Source organism: Natator depressus, chromosome 4 (genome assembly GCF_965152275.1).
Source record: "Natator depressus isolate rNatDep1 chromosome 4, rNatDep2.hap1, whole genome shotgun sequence".
Classification (NCBI taxonomy): Eukaryota; Metazoa; Chordata; order Testudines; family Cheloniidae; genus Natator; species Natator depressus.
This window is the reverse complement of record NC_134237.1, coordinates 122,798,631-122,819,613: the sequence shown is the minus strand read 5'-3', so window position 1 is coordinate 122,819,613 and position 20,983 is coordinate 122,798,631. Positions and strand designations below refer to the sequence as shown.

General features: G+C 44.3%; 1 protein-coding gene across 1 annotated transcript; it reads left to right on the top strand.

The window, feature by feature from the left end:
- The first annotated feature begins 6,969 nt into the window (after positions 1 to 6,969).
- Positions 6,970 to 20,087, top strand: NICOL1 (NELL2 interacting cell ontogeny regulator 1). Its single transcript, XM_074951811.1, has 3 exons — positions 6,970 to 7,123; positions 12,541 to 12,629; positions 18,528 to 20,087. Exons 1-3 carry the CDS (start codon positions 6,991 to 6,993, stop codon positions 18,591 to 18,593), a joined length of 288 nt encoding a protein of 95 aa, XP_074807912.1. The 5' UTR covers positions 6,970 to 6,990; the 3' UTR covers positions 18,594 to 20,087.
- Positions 20,088 to 20,983: the final 896 nt, after the last annotated feature.

The window sequence follows — 20,983 nt, the reverse complement described above, 5'->3', positions numbered from 1 at the left end:
CTATAAGGGTAGTTAAGCTCTGGAATAGGATTCCAAGGGAGGTTATAGAATCTATGTGATCAGAGTTTTTAAGAACAGGTTAGACAAATACCTGTCAGGGATGGTCTAGGTATTTTTGGCTCTGTCTCAGCCCAGGGGGCTGGACTAAATGACCTCCCAAGGTCCCTTCCAGGCCCAGCACTACATTTCTATGATTCTATGAATATAATGCACTAACCAGTCATCTCGTAGCCCAGCTGCAAAATTAAAAAACAATAATATAAATGAGAGTTAATAAGCTGGCATGAACAATGTGAACAGATCACTTCCCAGCTACAACCTCCAAAACCCTCTGTCACTCAGAAAGAAACTGGGGAAGCAGAGACGCCTTGAAGCTGCCCTGGCAGTAGGTGAATCCAGGTGGGGTATAGTGAGAGGCCTGTGAGTTCCCTAGACAAGGACCACTTGCTGAGAATGCCCTGCCAGCAGCCTCCACTTGATTAAACGAAGCAGGGCACTGACTTTGCATTTTGTACGGAAGAAGAGTAAAGAGTTAGTGTTGCTTTAACCCCAGAGGCCAGGCTCCGGCCAGCATCAGGCAGATTTCTTCCTGAGGTGGCTGTGCTTAACCCACAGCTATAGCAGGAGAGGCACAACATGACAGGGAGGCAGGGTACAACATGTCCAGGGCTACTGATTTATCAGGTTATAGAGGGACAAGATAACCGGCTAATGTACCTATTTAACCAAAACCCATTCTCTCTAAAACCATGTATATCCATGATCATGGTAACAGTATTTATATTCAGGAGCGTACATTATAACTGGAGCACCCAGCCTTCCCTCTGAATATGCTCTGTGTGTATTTAACTTATGTCCTTAATGTTAGTGATTTTTGAAGTAGCTGTATAATTTTTTTTATTCATTTACTGCACCGACAAATCTGCGCTAGTTCCCATAATTCTGTCAGCACCTGTGATATTAAGAGATCAATAGTATATTTTACAGTACTCCCAGAGGTCTCTCCACACTAAACGTCCTCACTAAATGTCTTCCCAGAAAGTCGTTAGCTGCCTTTAATTCTTTTGGCTGGCTGGCTGAATGTTCTCTGGTCCTTCGTGATCAGATTTCTACTAAGTATAGAAACTTCTTCCATCTCCATAGAAAGGGAAAATTAAACTCCTTGCAAGCCTGATTGGACAGCCATTTGGGATTTTACTACTTTTTTCGTTAGACACCATGTGGACTCTAGTGCATGGCTTGGAATTTGATCATCCTTGATGGTAAGTAGACAGATGACACCTTTATCCATGGACACAACATGAACGTGAATCTATAATACACATAATAACAAACTAAGGCATATGTGCACTTATTTGGTCCTAGGAATTAGAAAGATTTGGTTTACTCTGCTACACTGGGCAAGATGCTTAACCTCAGTGTTTCACTTTATCCATCTGTAAAATGGGAATAATGATACTGAGCCACCTTTGCGAAGTGCTTTGGAGTCCTCAAATGAAAATTGCAAAGTATTATTATTACTTAATTTTAGCAATCAGCAGTTAGAAAAGAAATATTCTCATATAATTTAAACAGACTCATTCATAATGTCTAATATACACATATAATGGCTTTCATCCTGAGGATCCTAAAGGGCCAAATCTGATACCTGTATCCATGCTGAATAATGCTTTACTCCACAAGTGTTACTGTGACTACATTAGGACTAAAGGGCTACACAGTCTGAATAAGGGCTCCAGATTGTAGTTCAAAGTGCTTTCCTTACTACTTGCAGGAATGACTTGATCCTCTACTGATGGTGTAAAAGGGGTAGTAGTTTAATACTGCACAGTGACATTACACAATCATTTAAGCAAGAAGAGGAAAATATTGAATCCAATTGAAATCACAGCTGTATAATGTTTAAACATTATTGGCCAAATTCTGACCTGATGTAAGCAAGAGCCACCCTGTTGACCTCAGTGGAGTGTAACAGACCTGCTGCTTACAGCAGTTCTGAATTTGGCTCTATATTTCTGCTTCTTGGACCTGATCCTGCATGACCCCTAAGCTGCCTCAGTGGGAGCTCTGGGAGGGCGAAGAATACAGGATGAGGCTTCTGATTGTCAGCATGATTAAAACTGGACAGAAATTACTCTACCATCTTGTCCAGTGAGCTCACATCTTGCCAGTGTCACATCTCGGCAGTACGGTGAGTAACACAACACACTTACAGAAGGACTGCAAAATGCTGATTTTTTTTAAAATTTAAAAAGCTTAAAAATTTTGTTTCCAGATAAAACTTTGTCATTGGTATGCGTCCAGCAGCAGCGCTTCCAGCCGTGTGACTGCTCAGGAAACTGGGCTGAATTCAGCATTGTTGTAATCTGGTTTAGATTTTCATTAATAAGGGGCAAGCCCTGGTCCCACCTTGGCAAGTGTGGAGGGCCCCTGGCTGCCATTCTACTACACAAGTTGACAGCAGGATGGGGTGGGAGTTACACAGGACAGGTGCACTCCGTGCATGGCAAGGCTCCAGCTCTGCAGGTGTACCTTCTGAAGCCGTGCACATAAGGTGCTTGGGAGTGGTTGCAGAGGCTCCACCACTGAATGGATCCCCATGCCCTTCTCTTCTATGGACAGAGATGTCAAGGTGGCTATTCTATCCATTAAGCAGCATCTGCCAGTCTGCAGTCTTGGGGAGGTGCTACTCCACTCCTTTCCTCCCCATTACTCCCCAGTGACTGCAGACAACTCGGAGGCCATCCCAAGATGCTGACAGGAGACAGATTATTCTTTCTGTTCCCTTAAACAAGTTGGAGTACATAAGTGAGTACCACAGGAACTAAATTTCTGTTTCTATTATTATTATTATTATTATTGTGCTCCTGTCCCTACCTGCCTACTGCAAAGTGCTAAGATCAAGCAATTATAAAGGGGAAACTGGCAAATGTCTTACTGGCTCAGAACCGTTTGCATTGATCTCTGGAAAAAGTATTAAAATGGACACCGCCTTCTATCCTTCCAAAAACTAGCAGACTTTATCTCTACATAACTTTCTGGTGAAGTCTGCTATAGCCTAATATATTAATGAAAGAAACAGTATGGCCCCAAGGATGGTATAAGAGCACCATGTTCTGTTTGTCAAGAACATAGCTGAATGCCAGGGAGAATTGGCATGTGAAGTTCTGATTTTGTGCCAGAATTTCCATTTGGAGTTATTTAAAACTAGACTGGACAAAGCACTCACAAATGCCCCACAGGGAATATTCCTGCACTGTGGGATGGACTAGATAACCAGAGTGAAGATGGGCACAAACTGCAAAATGTTACTGTTTTTTCCAGGTTGCTACACCACACCCGTAACTGTATCTGGTGTCTGAGTCCCTTACAAAAGATAAATGACACAAAATGAGTAGAATCTGTCAAATGTGGACTCCTTTCTGATCCCCACCTCAGGGAGAAAATTGGATGTGAGTTGCTCTGTGGTTGTGGGGGAGTGGGGGGGGTATTTCAGTTGATGTGCTCACGTGCGGTGGGTATTTTTAAGGCAAGGGCTAAGGAATAGACTTTGCATTTGGACCAAAAAGTGGTGTGGCCTGTGGCTCCTACAGGAATGAGTTCCACAGACTTTGGTCAGCCCCCAAAAGCCCTGTCTTTCTGCATGGGCAAGCTTCATCCTTCCAATAGATATTTCCATTTTGCCAGGGCATTAGGACTATGACTGCCAGTCAAGGTCCCAGATGGAGTGTGAGGTGGTCTTTAAGGTGTCCTAGCCCCAGACTGTGAGGACGGATGCTGAGCTTGGAATTCTGGAGGAAGCCAGTGGAGGGAGGAGAGTGCGGGTGCATGTGGCAGTCTGTGTTGCTTTGCCAACGGCCATTTTCTCAGGGCGGGTGCTTTCAAACCCAAGTCCACTACATTGCTGTAGTCCAGGTGGATGCAGTTTCCTCGCCAGCTGGAGGTGGCAGAATACTTTCCTCAGTCACGGTGCATGCTGGGTGTCAGTCTAGAAGAACTCTTAACATTCAGACTGAAGTGATGAGTTGTGGGTTTGTGTCCTTAACCAGTGGCACCTGCGCTCTGGCTACCTGCTTTTCAAAGTGTTTCCACTGCCAAGAAGCATTACTTCTATCTTGCTAAGGTTTAGCTTCAGCCAGCTCTGGGTCAGGATCTCAAGCACTCCTGAGTTCAGGGGAGTTCAGATCTGGGTTCTTTGTTTGGGTCATTCTAACGATAGGCCTTCTGATGGGGCGTACAAACCCTACACTGGAGAGCAAGGGGTTAAGGAACAGCTCTGGGCAAAGGCAGCCCCAAAACCTGCCCAAACTGGAGGCAGGGCTGTAAAAAGCAGGGTAGAGCCATTCAGAGACGGGCAGTGGGAGGGAGCAAACAGCTGCTCTGAGGGGAAATTCCTGCCCAGGAGTACCGAGAGCAAGACCTGTGCAAACGCACAAAGGAGAAGCAGGGGTCGGAGTGTGTGGGTCAGAGACTTGGTTGGAGTGATTTACTCTGGGAAGCTGAAGGAGACAGGGGTAGGAAGTCGCCCAGTGCGGCTTAGCACCACAAGATGTCGGATGTGGCTGTCCACCTTTGGGCCCTGGACTGGAGCCCAGAGGAGAGGGTGGGCCTGGCCTCCCCTACCCACTCCAAGAGGACAATACTACAACAATAGCCTTCACCTCTGCTGAGAGACCAGCTGGAAAAGACTGAAGTCACCTACTACAGGACAGGCCTAACAAAGAAAATAACAGAACGCCACTAGCCGTCACCTTCAGCCCCCAACTAAAACCCCTCCAACGCATCATCAAGGATCTACAACCTATCCTGAAGGACGACCCATCACTCTCACAGATCTTGGGAGACAGGCCAGTCCTTGCCTACAGACAGCCCCCCAACCTGAAGCAAATACTCACCAGCAGCCACATACCACACAACAGAACCACTAACCCAGGAACCTATCCTTGCAACAAAGCCCTTTGCCAACTGTGCCCACATATCTATTCAGGGGACACCATCACAGGGCCTAATAACATCAGCCACACTGTCAGAGGCTTGTTCACCTGCACATCTACCAATGTGATATATGCCATCATGTGCCAGCAATGCCCCTCTGCCATGTACATTGGTCAAACTGGACAGTCTCTATGTAAAAGAATAAATGGACACAAATCAGATGTCAAGAATTATAACATTCATAAACCAGTCGGAGAACACTTCAATCTCTCTGGTCACGCGATTACAGACATGAAAGTTGCGATATTACAACAGAAAAACTTCAAAATCAGAGTCCAGCGAGAGACTGCTGAATTGGAATTCATTTGCAAATTAGATACAATTAACTTAGGCTTGAATAGAGACTGGGCTAAGTCATTATGCAAGGTAACCTATTTCCCCTTGTTTCTTCCTACCCCCTTTCCTCAGATGTTCTTGTTAAACCCTGGATTTGTGCTGGAAATGGCCCACGTTGATTATCATACACATTGTAAGGAGAGTGATCACTTTAGATAAGCTATTACCAGCAGGAGAGTGGCGGGGGTGGGGGGTGGGGGGGGTGGAGAGAAAACCTGGATTTGTGCTGGAAATGGCCCACCTTGATTATTATACACATTGTAAGGAGAGTGATCACTTTAGATAAGCTATTACCAGCAGGAGAGTGGGGTGGGGGGAGAAAACCTTTTGAAGTGATAAACACTCATTTTTTCATGGTCTGTGTGTATAAAAACATCCTCACTGCATTTTCCACTTTAATTATGCATCCGATGAAGTGAGCTGTAGCTCATGAAAGCTTATGCTCAAATAAATTGGTTAGTCTCTAAGGTGCCACAAGTACTCCTTTTCTTTTTGCGAATACAGACTAACACGGCTGCTACTCTGAAACCTGGAAAAGACTGCGATTGTTCATGGGCCCAGCCCCCAAAGCCCCTGTGCTAAAGGGGAGGACTGGAAATCCTTGGGAGGGAGGTGCTGAAGGACAGGACAGCACTGGACTATACTTCAAGGGGGAGACATCCTGCTAACCACTGCCTGACCACAAGGCAGCACTGTTGATGGTTGTGCACCTTCTACAGGCCATTAACAGAAACTCAGATCCAGAGTTGGCTTTGGATTATGAATTCCCCCAAAACTCAGGGTATTTATCTCTGGGATATTGGCTTGGGGCCATCCATGTGACCTTCTGTGATTCTATGTCTGACTCATGGAAACAGGTTGGAAGGCATGACTCATCTGGTTGGCTCACATTCACTTCTATTGGCCATAAGGGGTGGGTTTATAACTAGTGTTGCTTGTTAAGCACGGATGACATGCCCTGCCTAGTACTAGACACAGAACAGAGTCTCTGCCAGAAAGAGCAAGAGTTGGACACCCGGTGCCTGATTCTGCTCCAGCTGAAATCCTGCTGTAAATGTCTCGCAGCTAAGTAAGGGTTAGGAGCTGTACATTTCAGCATAGCCACATTTTGGAATAAAGGCAACAATCCAAAAATTCATAAATATCTTTGTTATATTACATGTTGCAGCAGTCACTGAAGTATGCCAGTGTATGCCCATGAGAGTAAGTGACCATCCAAGAACAGAGACAATTAATAAACAAAGCAGCTACCATAATCCTGTCGCTGCCCCTTTAAATCTTCTCCTTTCCTTGGCAGCTCAGTTCTTATATGTTGCTATAGTGAATCTCCATGGCAATGACCCTAATCAGTGAGAGGGGGAATGCAGGGGACGCATGCTCAGTATGGCTGCAGTGGTTCCCTTAGCTGCTTGCTACTGCCATTTCCAAGGGTCTGTCACAAAAGACAGAGGAAGATCAGGCACTTAGCAAATTAGTAGTTTGGGTGAGTTTCATTTCCAAGTGCATGGCCCGTGGCTGCATTGGGGTCTGTGTGTGTGTGCATGTGTACCTACGGCTGTCATTTCACATCTGCTTCATTAGGCTGAATGTGCTGGGAGCAAACAGTTGATCTTTCCTATTTCTTCTTGTTTCAGGCTGGGAAGGAAGCTTTAATTCTTGATGATAATAATGGCGTCTCCATCTGTCTGGAGAGCGATGTGGATGGCAATCCCGTTAATTTCAGTGGTTGGCCTATTGAGTGGGAAGCTGGTCGGGGCCAGTCAAGAATCTGGAAGTGTCATTCCAGCAGAAAGTATGTACCCCTGCCACGCTATGGTGGCTCAGATTCAGAAGCAGAATTTCTGCATTGTTTATGTCCCTTACTTCATCCAGTGAATGCACAAATTTCATGAGCTCCATGTGTAGGCTGCCCTTCTTAATTTTGCTAGGAAGTGCAAATTGGTTTGTAACACACCAGGAAAGTCAATTAAATGTGTGCATTATTATTATTTTTCAGTAGCACTTATTTGAAAACAAAGTAACTACTAAATATTTATCTGATGTTATCTTAAACCTGTATAGTCTTAGGCCATTTTTGTTTTCTTCCAGAAGTCTGCAAGAAGGTACTCTAGGTGTGCAATTGTACACATGAAATCCTTACTAGTCTGGATGCTGTTACACGCAAACTGTTGCTTAGTTGTGCTAGGGTGTTGCAGGCATGTTTTTTATGTTTTTTGTTATTCGGTTGGAACAAGGCATATTGGGCTGGATTCATCTTTGGTGTAAGCCCAGTGGATTTACACAAAGGAATTTGACCCACAGAGTTTATCCCTGAAATGGATGTGGAATTCTGGAATTACACTGCTGTGCATCAGAGCAAAATATTAAAATGTGAGGTAGCCATCTGAGCACAGGTCTGGGAGCCAGGAACTCCCAAGTTCTAATCCCAGCTTTAGCACTGACTGCCGTTGTGGCCTTGGGCCAGTCACTGATTCAGTTTCACCCAGTGAAAAGAGAAGGATAACAGTAACAGAGATGATGTGAGGATGTTTTGAGAAGATAGTGTTGTAAAGTGGTCTGACAATGAAAAGTGCTCCAGAAGCGCAGAATGGCCACTCCCTAGAGCGATAAAAATATCAGGCAGCTCTCACGCAGAGTTTTAAAAAGTGTGGAAGGTGACTGCATAAATAAGACTGGTCCCTAAACATAAATCAATGTCAGATTTTATCACAGCCATCTCCATCCATTCTCCTGCCACCAAAGCTTTTAATTCAAAAGTTGATTTGGTCACTGCAGTTTACTTTCCTGGGATAACATAGCTGCTTTTCAGATGAACCCTTGGTACCCACATGGGATTAGAGGGTAAAATCCCTGTTCTGTTCTTTTCTGTTCTAGTCTCCTCTTTATTAGAGAGACACTGTTAAGTTCTATTTTTCTTGTTCTATTCAAACTCTTCTATCGCCCTCATCACTGTAGTATCCAAGCGCCTTCCAGTAGTGCATTAATATATGTGCCCTGTGCTATGTGTTTATTTTAGCAAAGGTGGGGCAAACAAGTGTGCTTTGCACATTAAATGGAAGGTAGTGAAGCGTTTTGATGGTTCTTTGTTCGTGGTAGTTCATTCCCCAGTCGTGGGCTCCTGACTCCTTCACAGACTATCTCCCTCTGTGTGGTAGAGAGTTCTATTGAACAGCACTGTCAACCATGCTCCTCAGCCCTGAGCTTTTAGATACCCTGGGCTCAGGCTGTTGAGCACCTTGAAGATTCAGAACGAGGCCTTGCCTTTGACATAATATGGTATGGGAAGAAGCCAGTGCAGTGAGTGGAAGACAGGTATGATGTACTCCTGTAGCTGGTGCTGCTATATAGGTTCTAGGTGGCATTTCCTGAGACCCGCGACATTTTGCCCAGGTAGACAGCATTGCTTGCCCGAGCCCAACTGGGAAGTGAGAAAGGTGTGTGTATAACGGAGGGCAGGTGATTGTCTGTCAGGACAGCTATAAAAGGTAGAATGCTTTGCTTGTGATGCTGCAATGTGAGAACTTAATGCCAGTGAGGAATCCAGGGGCATCCCTGAGTGAATTGTTGGTGAGTATCTTTAACCAAAGGAGACTGCTTGTGGCTACAAACTACTCAAAGTGCTTTCTTCTGCCCACTTCTTTAAGTTCTGTCTTGCTTGGGTTCATCTTCAACCAGCTGCTCTACATCTGTGAGCTGAGCTTGCCCAATCTTGACAGTAGTGGCATGGCTGTATGGGATGAAGGATAGGTAGAGCCATGTGCCACCTGTGTATTGTTAGCACCTAAGTGCATGTCATCTGACCAGTTCACCTGGTGGCTGCATGTAGATGTTGAATAGGCCTGGAGAGAGTCCTTGACTCTTGAGGAACCCCACAAGTGAGGGGTGTGATGGTGGAGGTGTTAAATTAGTATGGGCCCTACATTTAAGTTTTGTCAAAGAGGGGGGTGGGTGAGGGAGGCTTACCAAACCTAACAAACCCAGTGCAGGAGAGCATTTGCACTCCTTGCTGCTGCAAGTGAGAACAAGGACACTGGCAGATAGTTTCTGCAGTGTGGGAATCCTGCCAGCCAAGACTGCATGCTTCAGGGCAGGCCTGGGAGATGCATGATGAAGTGCACTTTGCTATTGCTATAAGCAGGAGCACCCTGTAGCTTCCAGCTACTGTGTGCTGCTGACCGCAGTACACATAAGAGTGCTCGGGCGAATACCAGGCACTCCCTAGCTGGCAGACTACACCCTCTTGGGCAAGTGGTGTATGGGCTGATGAATTTACTGGTCCTGCCTGCTAGAGTTCTCTTGACCTTGTCTTGCTATACCTTGCCCTGCTGTTTGGGGTGGAAGGAGGCTTCAGATATCTGGTCCTGTTTCCCATTTTGCTCAGAAGTGAAGCAGAGAGCAGGATCTAGCTGATTATGAATAGTAATTAGCAATGAATAATCAGTACCTCGTACTTAGTGCTTAACATCTGCAAAGGACTGTGCAAACATTAAACAATATCAGTGTTTTTAGAATAGTTTTCTTTAAATTTCAATGAAAACCAATTTAAAAAAAAATGTAAACCTCTCCTGTTGTGTTTATAACCTGAACACAACAACCTTACGCTGGTGCAGGAGAGCTTGAAAATGGGAACCAGCCAGTCTAGTTTCAGAGTCCAAGCTGCACAAAATGCAGAGTAAATAAATTGCACACGTGACGGAAAGTAAATTAGTCTTCTGAAATTATTTCAGTTTCAGTTGTTTACTAGGAGGACCGCAGAAACAGAAGCAAGGCATTTTTCAATTTCCTTGTAGACAGAATCCATTTAAATTTAATTATACTAGAATCTTGAGTGTTCTCATTCTGCACAAACCTGTTAAATCTTCCCCCACAAAATGCCAGCTGGTCCCCACTCCTCAGAAAAGATTGAATAGCAGATTCAGAAATGTTGTACTGAGCTCTCGAGGTCATCACTGTGGCAAAATATACTACAGTATGTGTAGGTGCATCCTATAAATCATTACACACAATTAAAACAGCCCTGCCCTTGTTTATTTGCTTAGGGTGAAATTTGCCTGTGTGCCGAGGGACAGCACAAGGCTGATGCTTCACATTCAGAGTGTAACTGGGATTAAGTGGCACATAGACCTTGAGATGCCCCTCTTCAGAGGTGAATTTCAGCCTCACTCTAGCTCACATCCTTGGGGAATCTTCACTGTCTCCCAGTCATCAGTGTGAGATTCTGCAAACTAATGCCCGTCAGTTTCTGCCCTGCTCACTGATGGTTTTTGTGAGGGGCGTAGTCAGCGTTTGACTGCAGATTGCAGTGTCACTGCCTTATGCAGACAGAGACAGGTGTCTCATCTGGAGATGAGCATTTCTTACTTAGACCAGAAATCTTTAAAAAAAATCCCCTTTTGTTTAAACCATTCCAAATCTGAGTTACTTTAAAGGCTGGCTCATAGCCAGCCCCTCTCCACCACTCAACCCAGCCCTGGAGAACAATGCCTTTGCTGATGACACTTGTCGTTTATAGGGGAATGCCTCTTAATGCAGCAATGTCCATGCTTGGCATGTTTCAAATGCCAATAGTTGTCCTCTGCAAAAAGGATCGAGAAAAATGGAGAAGAGTTAGAAATTTGAGTTCATATCATAGGACAGCAACAGTGGAGGTTCAGAAAAATAGGATCTCTGAGGAAAGGTTAAAAGAATGTGGACTGTTGATGTCTTGCCTTAGTCTCGCTGTAGACTGATGTCCACATACGTACAGATGTGCTATAAAGCAAACAGTTCATTCTCATCACAATCATCCGCATTAATCAATGAGAATACAATTATAAACTACAGACAGTAAAGTGTTAACTTAGAAAAATATTCATATTGCAGTAGATAGTCGGTTATAAATTGCCAAGGTGTTAAAGAAAGGCTATCACTAAAGCTTTTGAACACTACAGAAGATGTTCAACTGTCAGAAATGCCTGAGACACAATGATACCTTCCTGATCAGGTGGAAGAGGGAAGAAAAAAAAAAAGGATTAAGTCACTCTTGCAAAATTATCATAAGTGTCTTGCTGGTTCCAGAATAGGGATGGGGTAAAGGCAGTTTCCAGCTATCTGAGTCTCCCCAGTTCAAAGCTCAGCCAGACGCGAATTTCAGTGTGTAACAACGTGAGAGATGCTTGCTCACCTCATCCACACAACCAAGGCACTCGTTTGGCTTCTGTTGCAAGTTAGAGGAGCCTCAGGGCTGCCAGAACTTTTCCTGGTGGATAATGGCCCCCAAAGGGCTGTTATGCCTGCTGTGGATTGACAGAGCACAGAAGTGCTTTGGCTACATCCCTCTCCTCATTCCTCTTTTGATACACTCCCTACACCAGGGACTCCCCCACCCTGAGGTTCTCGACAGCTGAATGGCTAAGGCAGCTTTCTGACCACTTTGCATTGTCAGAACAGCACAAAGGGGCTGTAGATGGGCCAGGATCTGGTTCCCTTTCTCTGGGAGTGGATGCTCTGTTATCATTGTACATCACAATCTCCTTATTTCCTATTTATCCAGAGGTTGCAGTTTTATATGATGTATTTCCCTTCAGAGGGCAGGCTTTCTTAATTCATTAGTCAAATGCAGGAGACTGAGATCTAGACCAGTGTTGGGTGGGCAGTGTCGGTGGTAGCCCATTGGGGGCCCTAAGCAGGAATATTACCCTCCCCCCCCACAATATGGCAGCAGCTGAAAGGAGGAAAACCCAGACTGGGCATGTTCCCTCACCAAGACATGCATGAGGGCTTCTGAACAAATAACTTGTCTGTATCATTTCTGGAACCACTGAAAATGTCTCCATAGTGTCTTGTCCTGCAGGGAGCTGACCCATTCATGTGAGGGTCTGAGTGCTTCCACTCCAGGGAAGTGAATGGGAGTTGAAGGCATGCAACACCTTCCAGGGTCAGGTTCTTCAGCAGCTTTGGTCCAGGTTTTCAAAAGCAGGTGTGCAAAAATGTGCATGTATTTTGCAATGACATGTGAACAGGGGATTTGCACATACAGGCATATACTTTTGTGTACGTGCAGCCCCATCCTGTGCATGCACACTGGACATTTTCTGTGTGCAACCCAGGCCCATTCACGTTGTTAAATGCACTTTTCTCGGAAATACAAGATCATATTTTCTCTTGGCATTGCCATGATGTCAATTCCATGCGATTTCAGTGACGTCTTTCTGCTGCATCCTTTCCCAGGTCGTCCTTGTGTTGACTGCCATGCATTTGAATTCATGCAGAGGGCCCTGCAGGATTTAAAGAAGACTGCGTACAATCTAGACACACGGGTAGGTGTTACCTTAGAAATGATACTTAGGCTTAATGTACCAATTTGCCTTGGCTGAGTAAAGCTGACATAACATCTTTTGCTGACTCATTTTCATTTCAAACAAATAGGACTGTACTATGCAGATGTATTGGGGACAAGCAGAGATTAGTAGATTTTAAGGCCAGAAGGGACCATTGTGACCATCTAGTCTGATTTCCTGCATTACACAGGCTAGAGAACTACAGCAACTGGTTCCTGCATCTAGCCCACATAGGGAGAAGGAGGAGAGGAGAGGAGAAGAGTAAGAAGGGTGACTTACCTTTCCCATCACAATCATAGAAGTGTAGGGCTACAAAGAACCTTGAGAGGCCATCCCCCTGTGATGAGGCAGGACCAAGTATACCTAGACCAAGGGTGGCCAAACTTACTCCGAGCCGCATATGACGCTCTTCAGACATTTGAGAGCCGGGGTGCGCCTGACGGGCTCGGGGCTTCAACCCCACGGGAGGTGCCTGCTGTGGCTCGGGGCTTCAGCCCTGCTCCTGCTGAAGCCCCAGGCCCTGGCAGGTGTGCCCCACGGAGCTAAAGCCCCAAGACTCCCCTCCCCACTGTCGACACATGGGGGAGACAGGTTGGGTCAGGCGGCCCCGCCCAGGTTTGCTGGCCCTGCTCGGTCACGTGGTACCACTGGGCCCCTCCACGCATGGCAGTTACTGGAGCCAGCAAGCTGGTGGCTGCAGCCATGGGGAGAGGCAGCGGCAAACAGCTGGGAGCTGCAGGAAGAGCCGCTGCTTTTGCTGATGCCTCTTCCCTGGAACTAAAGCAGCAGCCCCTCCCTGCAGCTCTCAGCCACTGCCTCTCCACCTAGAGCTAACACCTGGAAGCTGCAGGGAGGGGCCACTGAGGGTAAGGGGGGGGCATGTCTGGGGGGCATGACTTAAGCTATTGCAGGGCCAAACCTTTAATTAGTCCCCCAACACTCAGCAGGCACGAGTCATCTCTGGCAGAAGCCCCTAACCCCACCACCCCACTGCAGGGTAGAAACCTTGAGCTTGCCCCCCGCCCCCCACGTCTGGTAGGTGGATAATGGGGAGACGGGGGGTGGGGGTGGCCGGGGCTCCACAAGCCGCACTTTCAACTATAAAAGAGCCGCATGCGGCTTGCGAGCCGCAGTTTGGCCTCCTCTGACCTAGACCATTGCTGAGTGGTGTTTGTCTAACCTGGGTTTTTTTAAACTTTTTCCTCATAGGTCTGGTTTTCTAATCTTTTCTGTTGCTCTCCTCTCTACTCACCACAATTTGTCCACATTCTTGTTAAAGTGTGATGCCCGGAATTGGACACAGTGCTCCAATTGAGGCCTCACCAATGCCGAGTAGAGGGGTACAATTACCTCCCATATCTTACATACAGACTCCTGTTAATACACCCCAGAATGTGTATCTGCCTCACACTGTTGGCTCATATTCAATTTATGATCGACTATAATTCCCAGATCCTTTTCAGCAGTACTAGCCAGTTATTCCCCATTTTGCAGTTGTGCATTTGATATTTCCTTCCTAGATGAAGTATTTTGCACTTGTCTTTATTGAATTTCATCTTGTTGATTTTGGACTAATTTGTCAAGGTTGTTTGAATTCTAATCCTGTCCTCCAAAGTGCTAGCAACCCCTCCCAGCTTGGTGTCATTTGCAGATTTTATAAGTGTACTCCCCACTCTGTTATCCAAGTCATTAATACAAATATTGAGTAGTACTGGAGCCAGGACAGACTCCTGCGGGACCCCAGTAGATACGTCCTCCCAATTGGACAGTGAACCATTGATAACTACTCTTTGAGGATGGTCTTTCAACTAGTTTTATGCCCCCTTATGATAATTTCATCCAGACCATGTTTTCCTAGCTTGTTGTTTGAGAATGTCATGTAGGATTGTGTCAAAAGCCTTACTAAAATCAAGATATATCACGTCTGCAGCTTCCCCAATCTATTAGATCAAGAACCCTGTCAAAGAGGAAATTAGGTTGGTTTGATATGATTTGTTGTCAAATTCATGTTGGCTATTACTTATCACCCCATTATCCTATAGGTGTTTACAAACTGATTGCTTAATCATTTGGTCCAGTATCTGTCCAGGTATTGAAGTTAGACTGACCTATCAAAAATTCCCTGTATCCCCTCCATTCCCCTCTTTAAAACTAGGTTCTTTGTTTGCCATTTTCCAGTCCTCTGGGACCTCACCATTCCACCGTGAGTTTTCAAAGATAATTTCTAACGGTTCTGAGATTGCTTCAGCTAGTTCCTTAAGTACCTAGAAAGAATTTCAACGGTCCCTGCTGACTTGAAAACATCTAACTATTATATTTATTAGAGCATAAACTTTCGTGAGCTACAGCTCACTTCATTGGCTGTAGCTCATGAAAGCTTATGCTGTAATAAATTTGTTAGACTCTAAGGTGCCCCAAGTACTCCTTTTCTTTTTGCGGATACAGACTAACAGAGCTGCTATTCTGAAATCTAACTATTATGTAACCTATTCTTTCCCTATTTTGGTTTGCATTCCTTCCCTTGTTATAATTAACCTTTTTAGTGAAGACTGAAACAAAACAGGCACTGAACATCTTAGCCTTCTTGATGTCACCCATTATTAGCTCTCCTTCCCTTCTAAGCAGAGGACCTACACTTCCTTTCATGTGTCTCTTCTTCCTAATGTATTTATAGAACCTTTCCTTGTTGCCTTTTATGTCCCTTGCTAGGGGTAACTCATTTTGTGCCTCAGCCTTTCTGATTTTGTCCCTATATGCTTGTGTTATTCTTTTGTCCTCCTACTTAGCAATTTTTTGTAGGATTCCTTTTTGATTTTCAGTCACCACTCAGCAATGGCTGTTAACAGGACAGCAGCAGAAGGTGGAAAGTGGAGAGAGACAGTAGAGCAGCACTGACAAAAGGGAATGGGAGCACAGAGGAGGAGGAAAATCTTATGTGGTGTCACATTTACACCCATCATTGGTGCCAGCTCATAATAAACCAGCTTAAACAGCTCACATGGGTGCCCAAGCATTCTGGTTGCTTTGCTGATGGCATGGTCAGTACAGTATACGACATGCATGGGTTTTCGTGTTTGGGCTGGTTCACATTAGAACTTTGAACGGGTTTAACACAATCAATTTAGTTAAACTTGGTGCAAAACCCAAACATAGATGCACTTAGGGAACTGAGCACCGATATAACCTAAGGCATGAATTTAAACAGATATCATAAAACCATAGCAACTCCCTGTACGGTTGCTCTTTTTTCAGCATCAGAGTGGTCTTGTTGGTTTAGCTTAAGTTGTTTGGGAACAGGTTTACATTAGTCTGAACTAAGAGCATCTATACAGGAGTTTGCACTGGGTATAACTATATTGGTATAAAAACTGATTTAAATTAAATCACCTGTCAGGGATGGTTTAAGTGTATCTAGTCCTGCTTCAGTGCAGGGGGACGGACTAGATGACCTTTCAAGGTGCCTTCTACCTTCCTATGATTCTATCTTGCATTATAGGAGTCAAATGGTGACTGATAATGGGAACAAACTACCCAGGGAAATGATGGGTTCTCCATCTCGTGAAGTCTTCAGATGAAGACTGGCTGCCTTTCTCTAAATTGTGGCTTAGTCATTTACAGCTTAGTGGGATCAGTACAGGAGGTAAGTAGGTGAAATTCCATGGCTTGTGTTATACAGGAGATCAGACTAGATGACTCAACTGTCACTTCCGGCCTAATGAAAATTTCACCCTCAATTATCCTTATTCCAAGTCAGAGTTTGGCCCATCTCATCTTTTTGTGAAGTTTTACGGCAAATTAATTTAATGTAATAACTCTAAATATTCAGAATACCTTTTACAAGAGCACAGCCTGCAGAGTAATATTCTTTTAGGGGACTCCTGGGACCAATGGTGGCATTGATAGGGATCTTTCTGCATTCATTAGCTTTTGAGATTATTTTTGAACACTCCCAGATCATCCCTTCCAGCTTGTATAAGGACTGTGAGACTCGCATAGGAAGCATGTGGTGGGAATGCCAGTGCGTTGGTCCTACACAAGTATTCAAATCCAAAGAGCTGCTATGGTGCTAAAATAATCTTATGTTGTCTGCTAGGCTTATGACAACAAGAATGTTCGCCTCGCACAGCTCTGAATCACACAAAGAGCGTCGTTTAATGACACACACTGCAGCATCAAGCCAATAATTGAAAGCAAACAGGAAAAATGAGCAAGCCTTCCATTCTAATGTCAAGGTGAAAGGCAAAACTTTTGCGTTTAAAAGAAAAAGAGGTTGGGGGAACATAGTGAGGAGGGGAAAGCAGTTGAATCACAAACCAGGAATAGTGAAATTTACCCTGTGCAGAGAGCTAGCACAAAGCCAATGTGCTATTTAAGCTTACAAAACAGGGCTTCAGTTAGAGTTAGAACGTGAGCTGGCTGAATTTCACCCTAAAATATGTCTGAACTGGAGTCTGTCGTCCATTATTATTATTATTTATATTACCACAGTGCCTATGAGACCCTGTTGTGCTAGGCACTGTACAAACACAGAATAAAAAGCTAGTCCCTGCCCCAAAGCGCTCACAATCTAAGTATAAGACAAAAGAGACTACAGGTGGAAACAGACAGACAATGGGAACACAAGAGAACAATGAGGCAGTTCTGGTCAGCCTGATAGGCAGCAGTTTTAGCACAACAGCTGCCTACCTAATGTCAAAGTTTTTTTTGTAGGCATCATGGCAAAGGAGAGTTGGCTGGTTAAAGGTCCTGTTAGTTCATTCAGGTTATTTACTCAAATTAATGAACACCTTATTGAAAATGCCAGAACACAAATGTTTGTGGTTTACCGTAACCAATCTGGACAGGCCTTGTGCTGGCTCTCTGTCAGGGTAAATTTCACCCTTCCTGATCTGGGATTGGATTTAGCCTAGGGTAAACCATGAAAGGTTACTTACATCCAGCAACGAATGTTTGTGAAGTGTCCAGACACTGTTGTCATCGCTATCTTGAGTTAGTGCCAACAGTCATGTTTTTATTGTGAGTCCTGTGATATTTGGTCTGAAAGCCCCAGCTTCTGTAGTGATGGGAGTAGGTGGGAATTTCAGCTTTCATTTTTTTAAAAGTAAGTTTCTAACCCTCATGGTTACAGAGAAACATTACCCCTAAAAGCACCAAACCAAAAAGTCAAATAAAGACATTTATTTGTTTGTTTGTTTTAATCTTGAATTTTTGAGCTAGTCTCCTGGGTTTTGAGAGTCTGACTCATGATTTCTGAGCGCTTGGGTTTGGCAGTATTGTAACAGTATGTAACTGTAACATAAATTAACTCGAGTTAAAACAGGACCACAAGCTCGAGCCCAGACCTACCTTGAAAAGGTCCAGATTCAGAAAAATTGGGGCAGGGAAGTTAAATTGCCAGCCCCAAAGAATTCACTGGAGTTGTTCTGGATTTACAGGTGTGTAGCTGAGAGCGGAATCGGACCCTTAGCACAGTAACTGGTACTATTAAATTATACAATTCTGGGCACATCAATAGCTGATGTCTTCCTGTTAAGTGGAAGGAATTAAGAGTGTGACTGAGTGGAGTTTTTCCCAGAATTTATAAAAGACACTTCAATAAATTCTGACAATCTAACCCCTTGAGGTTAACTGTGAAAGTGAAAACATTAAAACCACCAAATATTTTCCATGCAGTTTAGTCTGTATTCCTCAGTTCTGAACATGCTTATTATGTACCAGTTTGCCAGGTAAGTCACCATATAAACCAGCTATAATAACCATGATTTCTCATTCCACAAGGCACCCTGACAATTGCAGTGCTGAGGGATTAGATCTAATCAATTATATTATTCCTTTAAAGTGATATATTAAATTCCATGATTTAATGTTCTTTTGCAGACAGAAACCCTCCTCCTGAAAGCAGAAAAGAGAGGCCTATGTGATTGCTTTCCTGCAATGCACTGAAATGAGCACTGGGACATGGCCAATGGACATTATTCATTTTAAAAATGCTATTGAATAAACTACGGACAGATTTATTGAGTATAGGTTGTGAGCATATGTCACAATGTAAGGAAAACATTGTTTTCATCTGTACAAATTCAACTGAGTTAGACCTTTTTTGCTTTGACATAGTTGATCATTACTGTATCTCTTGTCACACATGCTGAAATGTCAAAGAAGAAACAGTGCCAAAGTTGCACTTCTACGATTTATGTAACAGTAGATTTGCATTATTCTGAAATTTCAAGTCAAGTTTTGCCCTTGGATGTTCAGGCCAGGTCTTCCACAGATGTAAATTAGCATAGGTCCACTAAAGAACTACACCAGTTCATACCAACTGGGGATGAGGCCCCAAGGGGTTTCCATTGGATTTACTGATGACTGACTATGGGTGTATCCAATGTCAAAATATGACCCTACACATCCAAAAGCAGCTTATTCTACAATGATGTTCAGCTAAAGAGTTATCTACAAAAAGTCAGTTTTATGTAGAAAATAATGGTTAACATTTACTGCTTTGCAGTGTGAACAAAGCAGTTATCTATCATATTAATATACCAATTGTATCAGTATCTAGTATGTTATATACCGTTATTTGCATCTCACAACATACAGCCATACAGTAGATCTGATCTTGGGGTTTGGTTGGGTTTTTTTTGGGAGGGGGGAGAGAAGGGGTTAACTGGTGCTGGGGGGCGTGGGAAGGGAAAGTAATCAGCAACATTAGCAATCACATGAATGCTGCCTGGCAGCTTAACAGGATGTACCTGCCAAAACTTTCTGAAGAAGTGTCCTTTATTAAGCAAACCACGTATTGGATTGAACCATTCAGCTGACCTTCTTCACATGGTTTTGGCAGAGGCTCTACACAATGCCTGTGCCTCACTTAAGTCCCCGGTAAGTCCTATTTTGTGGAATTAAGTGGCGCTTAAATTGTGCATAGCCTTTGAGTGAGCCTTCTGAATAGGCATGAATTTCACCCTAGGGTCCTGCTGCAGCAAGCTGTTGATTGTTTCCTGGCTGGTGATCCTCCTAAGTGCCTTCAGCTCCACACTGCCGTCAGTGGCAAATGAGGGTGCTCAGGACCTCTGAGGAGACACGCAGCAGTCTGCAGTAGCTGGCCGTGTTACTCCTTTAAACCTTGCAAGTGAAATATGATCCCTTTTCAAGTCTTTCACCTCCATTTTGTTTGCCAGGCAAACCTCTTGTGGAAAAGTCTTATAGAAAATAACAAACTTTCTCCAGGGTTCTTAAACCATCTTGTAGAATTAATAGAGAATTATATCCTGGCTATAGAATGCTACAGGCTGGTTTACAAGTTCTATAGACAGGACAGTATTCTCTGTCTGAAATGACCCAGGTTTTCAGAGTAGTATCTGTTCATTCTTTGTTTAATTCCTATTGAATTCAATAGCACCTTTCCAGAAGTGACTGACAGGTTACTGTTGGGCTGCTCAGGAATGGAGGGGCTTCTACTTTTTTTCCTTAATGAAACAATTAGCTTTGAAACATTTATTATCATAATTACATACCTATAAATTACATACAAAGTGAGATATGGGGAAGAACGCCAAGATTCGCTTTGGGGTTACCAGCGTCCCTTGGGCTACAAGTAGTGTCCGAATTGCTAAACATTTTGGCAAAACTGGAGGATGAGGCGTTCTAAGCACAACACCCGCAGGGCTGTAATTATAAAACCATGCTGGGGCTCAAGTCCTGACAGCTTGCAGGAGGCATCCTGTAAACAGCTTCCAGGGTGATATACCTGACTCATCTGAGACCCTGCTGCCAAACACCAACATCCAGATGTTCATTTGACATTTACAACAACCAGTAAACAGAAATGACTCACAGTATCCGAACTCATTGTCAGTGGTGGAGGACCTTACGTGCTGCGGCTCTCTTGGGCCCGATCCTGCAGTCCTTTGTCAGTTTGGATGAAATTCAGCCCCGTGGGGAGAGCCAGCTGTAGATCTGGGCATCATTTAAATCCTCCTTAAGATGTGGGGCTCAGGTGGGATTTAAATGCATCAACCTTGAGCTGGCTTTCTGCATGGGGTGAATTTCACCCCGTGACTTCAATGGGAGTTTTGCCTGAGAAAATACTTTAGGATTGGGCCCCACATTCTCCAGGGAAAGGAAAGCTTAAACCTCCTCTCACTCTTCATTACAGGTGTGAATCATGCCTTGCACCTTGCAAGAGAAGCCACTTGTGCAGATCATCAGGGACCAATATTTACTGAGTCTCCTGTGCAGATCCTCCAGTGAAGTCAGGAAGAGTTTTGTGTGTAATAAGGGCTGCGGGACCAGGTTATAAAATAGAAAATTATTTCTAGTCTCATTGCACCGTG

Coding starts and splice junctions, on each gene's coding strand:
- NICOL1 (XM_074951811.1), top strand. CDS start 6,991: ATGATAATAATGGCGTCTCCATCTGTCTGGAGAGCGATGTGGATGGCA. Junction 7,124..12,540: donor AAGTGTCATTCCAGCAGAAA/GTATGTACCCCT, acceptor ATCCTTTCCCAG/GTCGTCCTTGTGTTGACTGC. Junction 12,630..18,527: donor CGTACAATCTAGACACACGG/GTAGGTGTTACC, acceptor GTTCTTTTGCAG/ACAGAAACCCTCCTCCTGAA.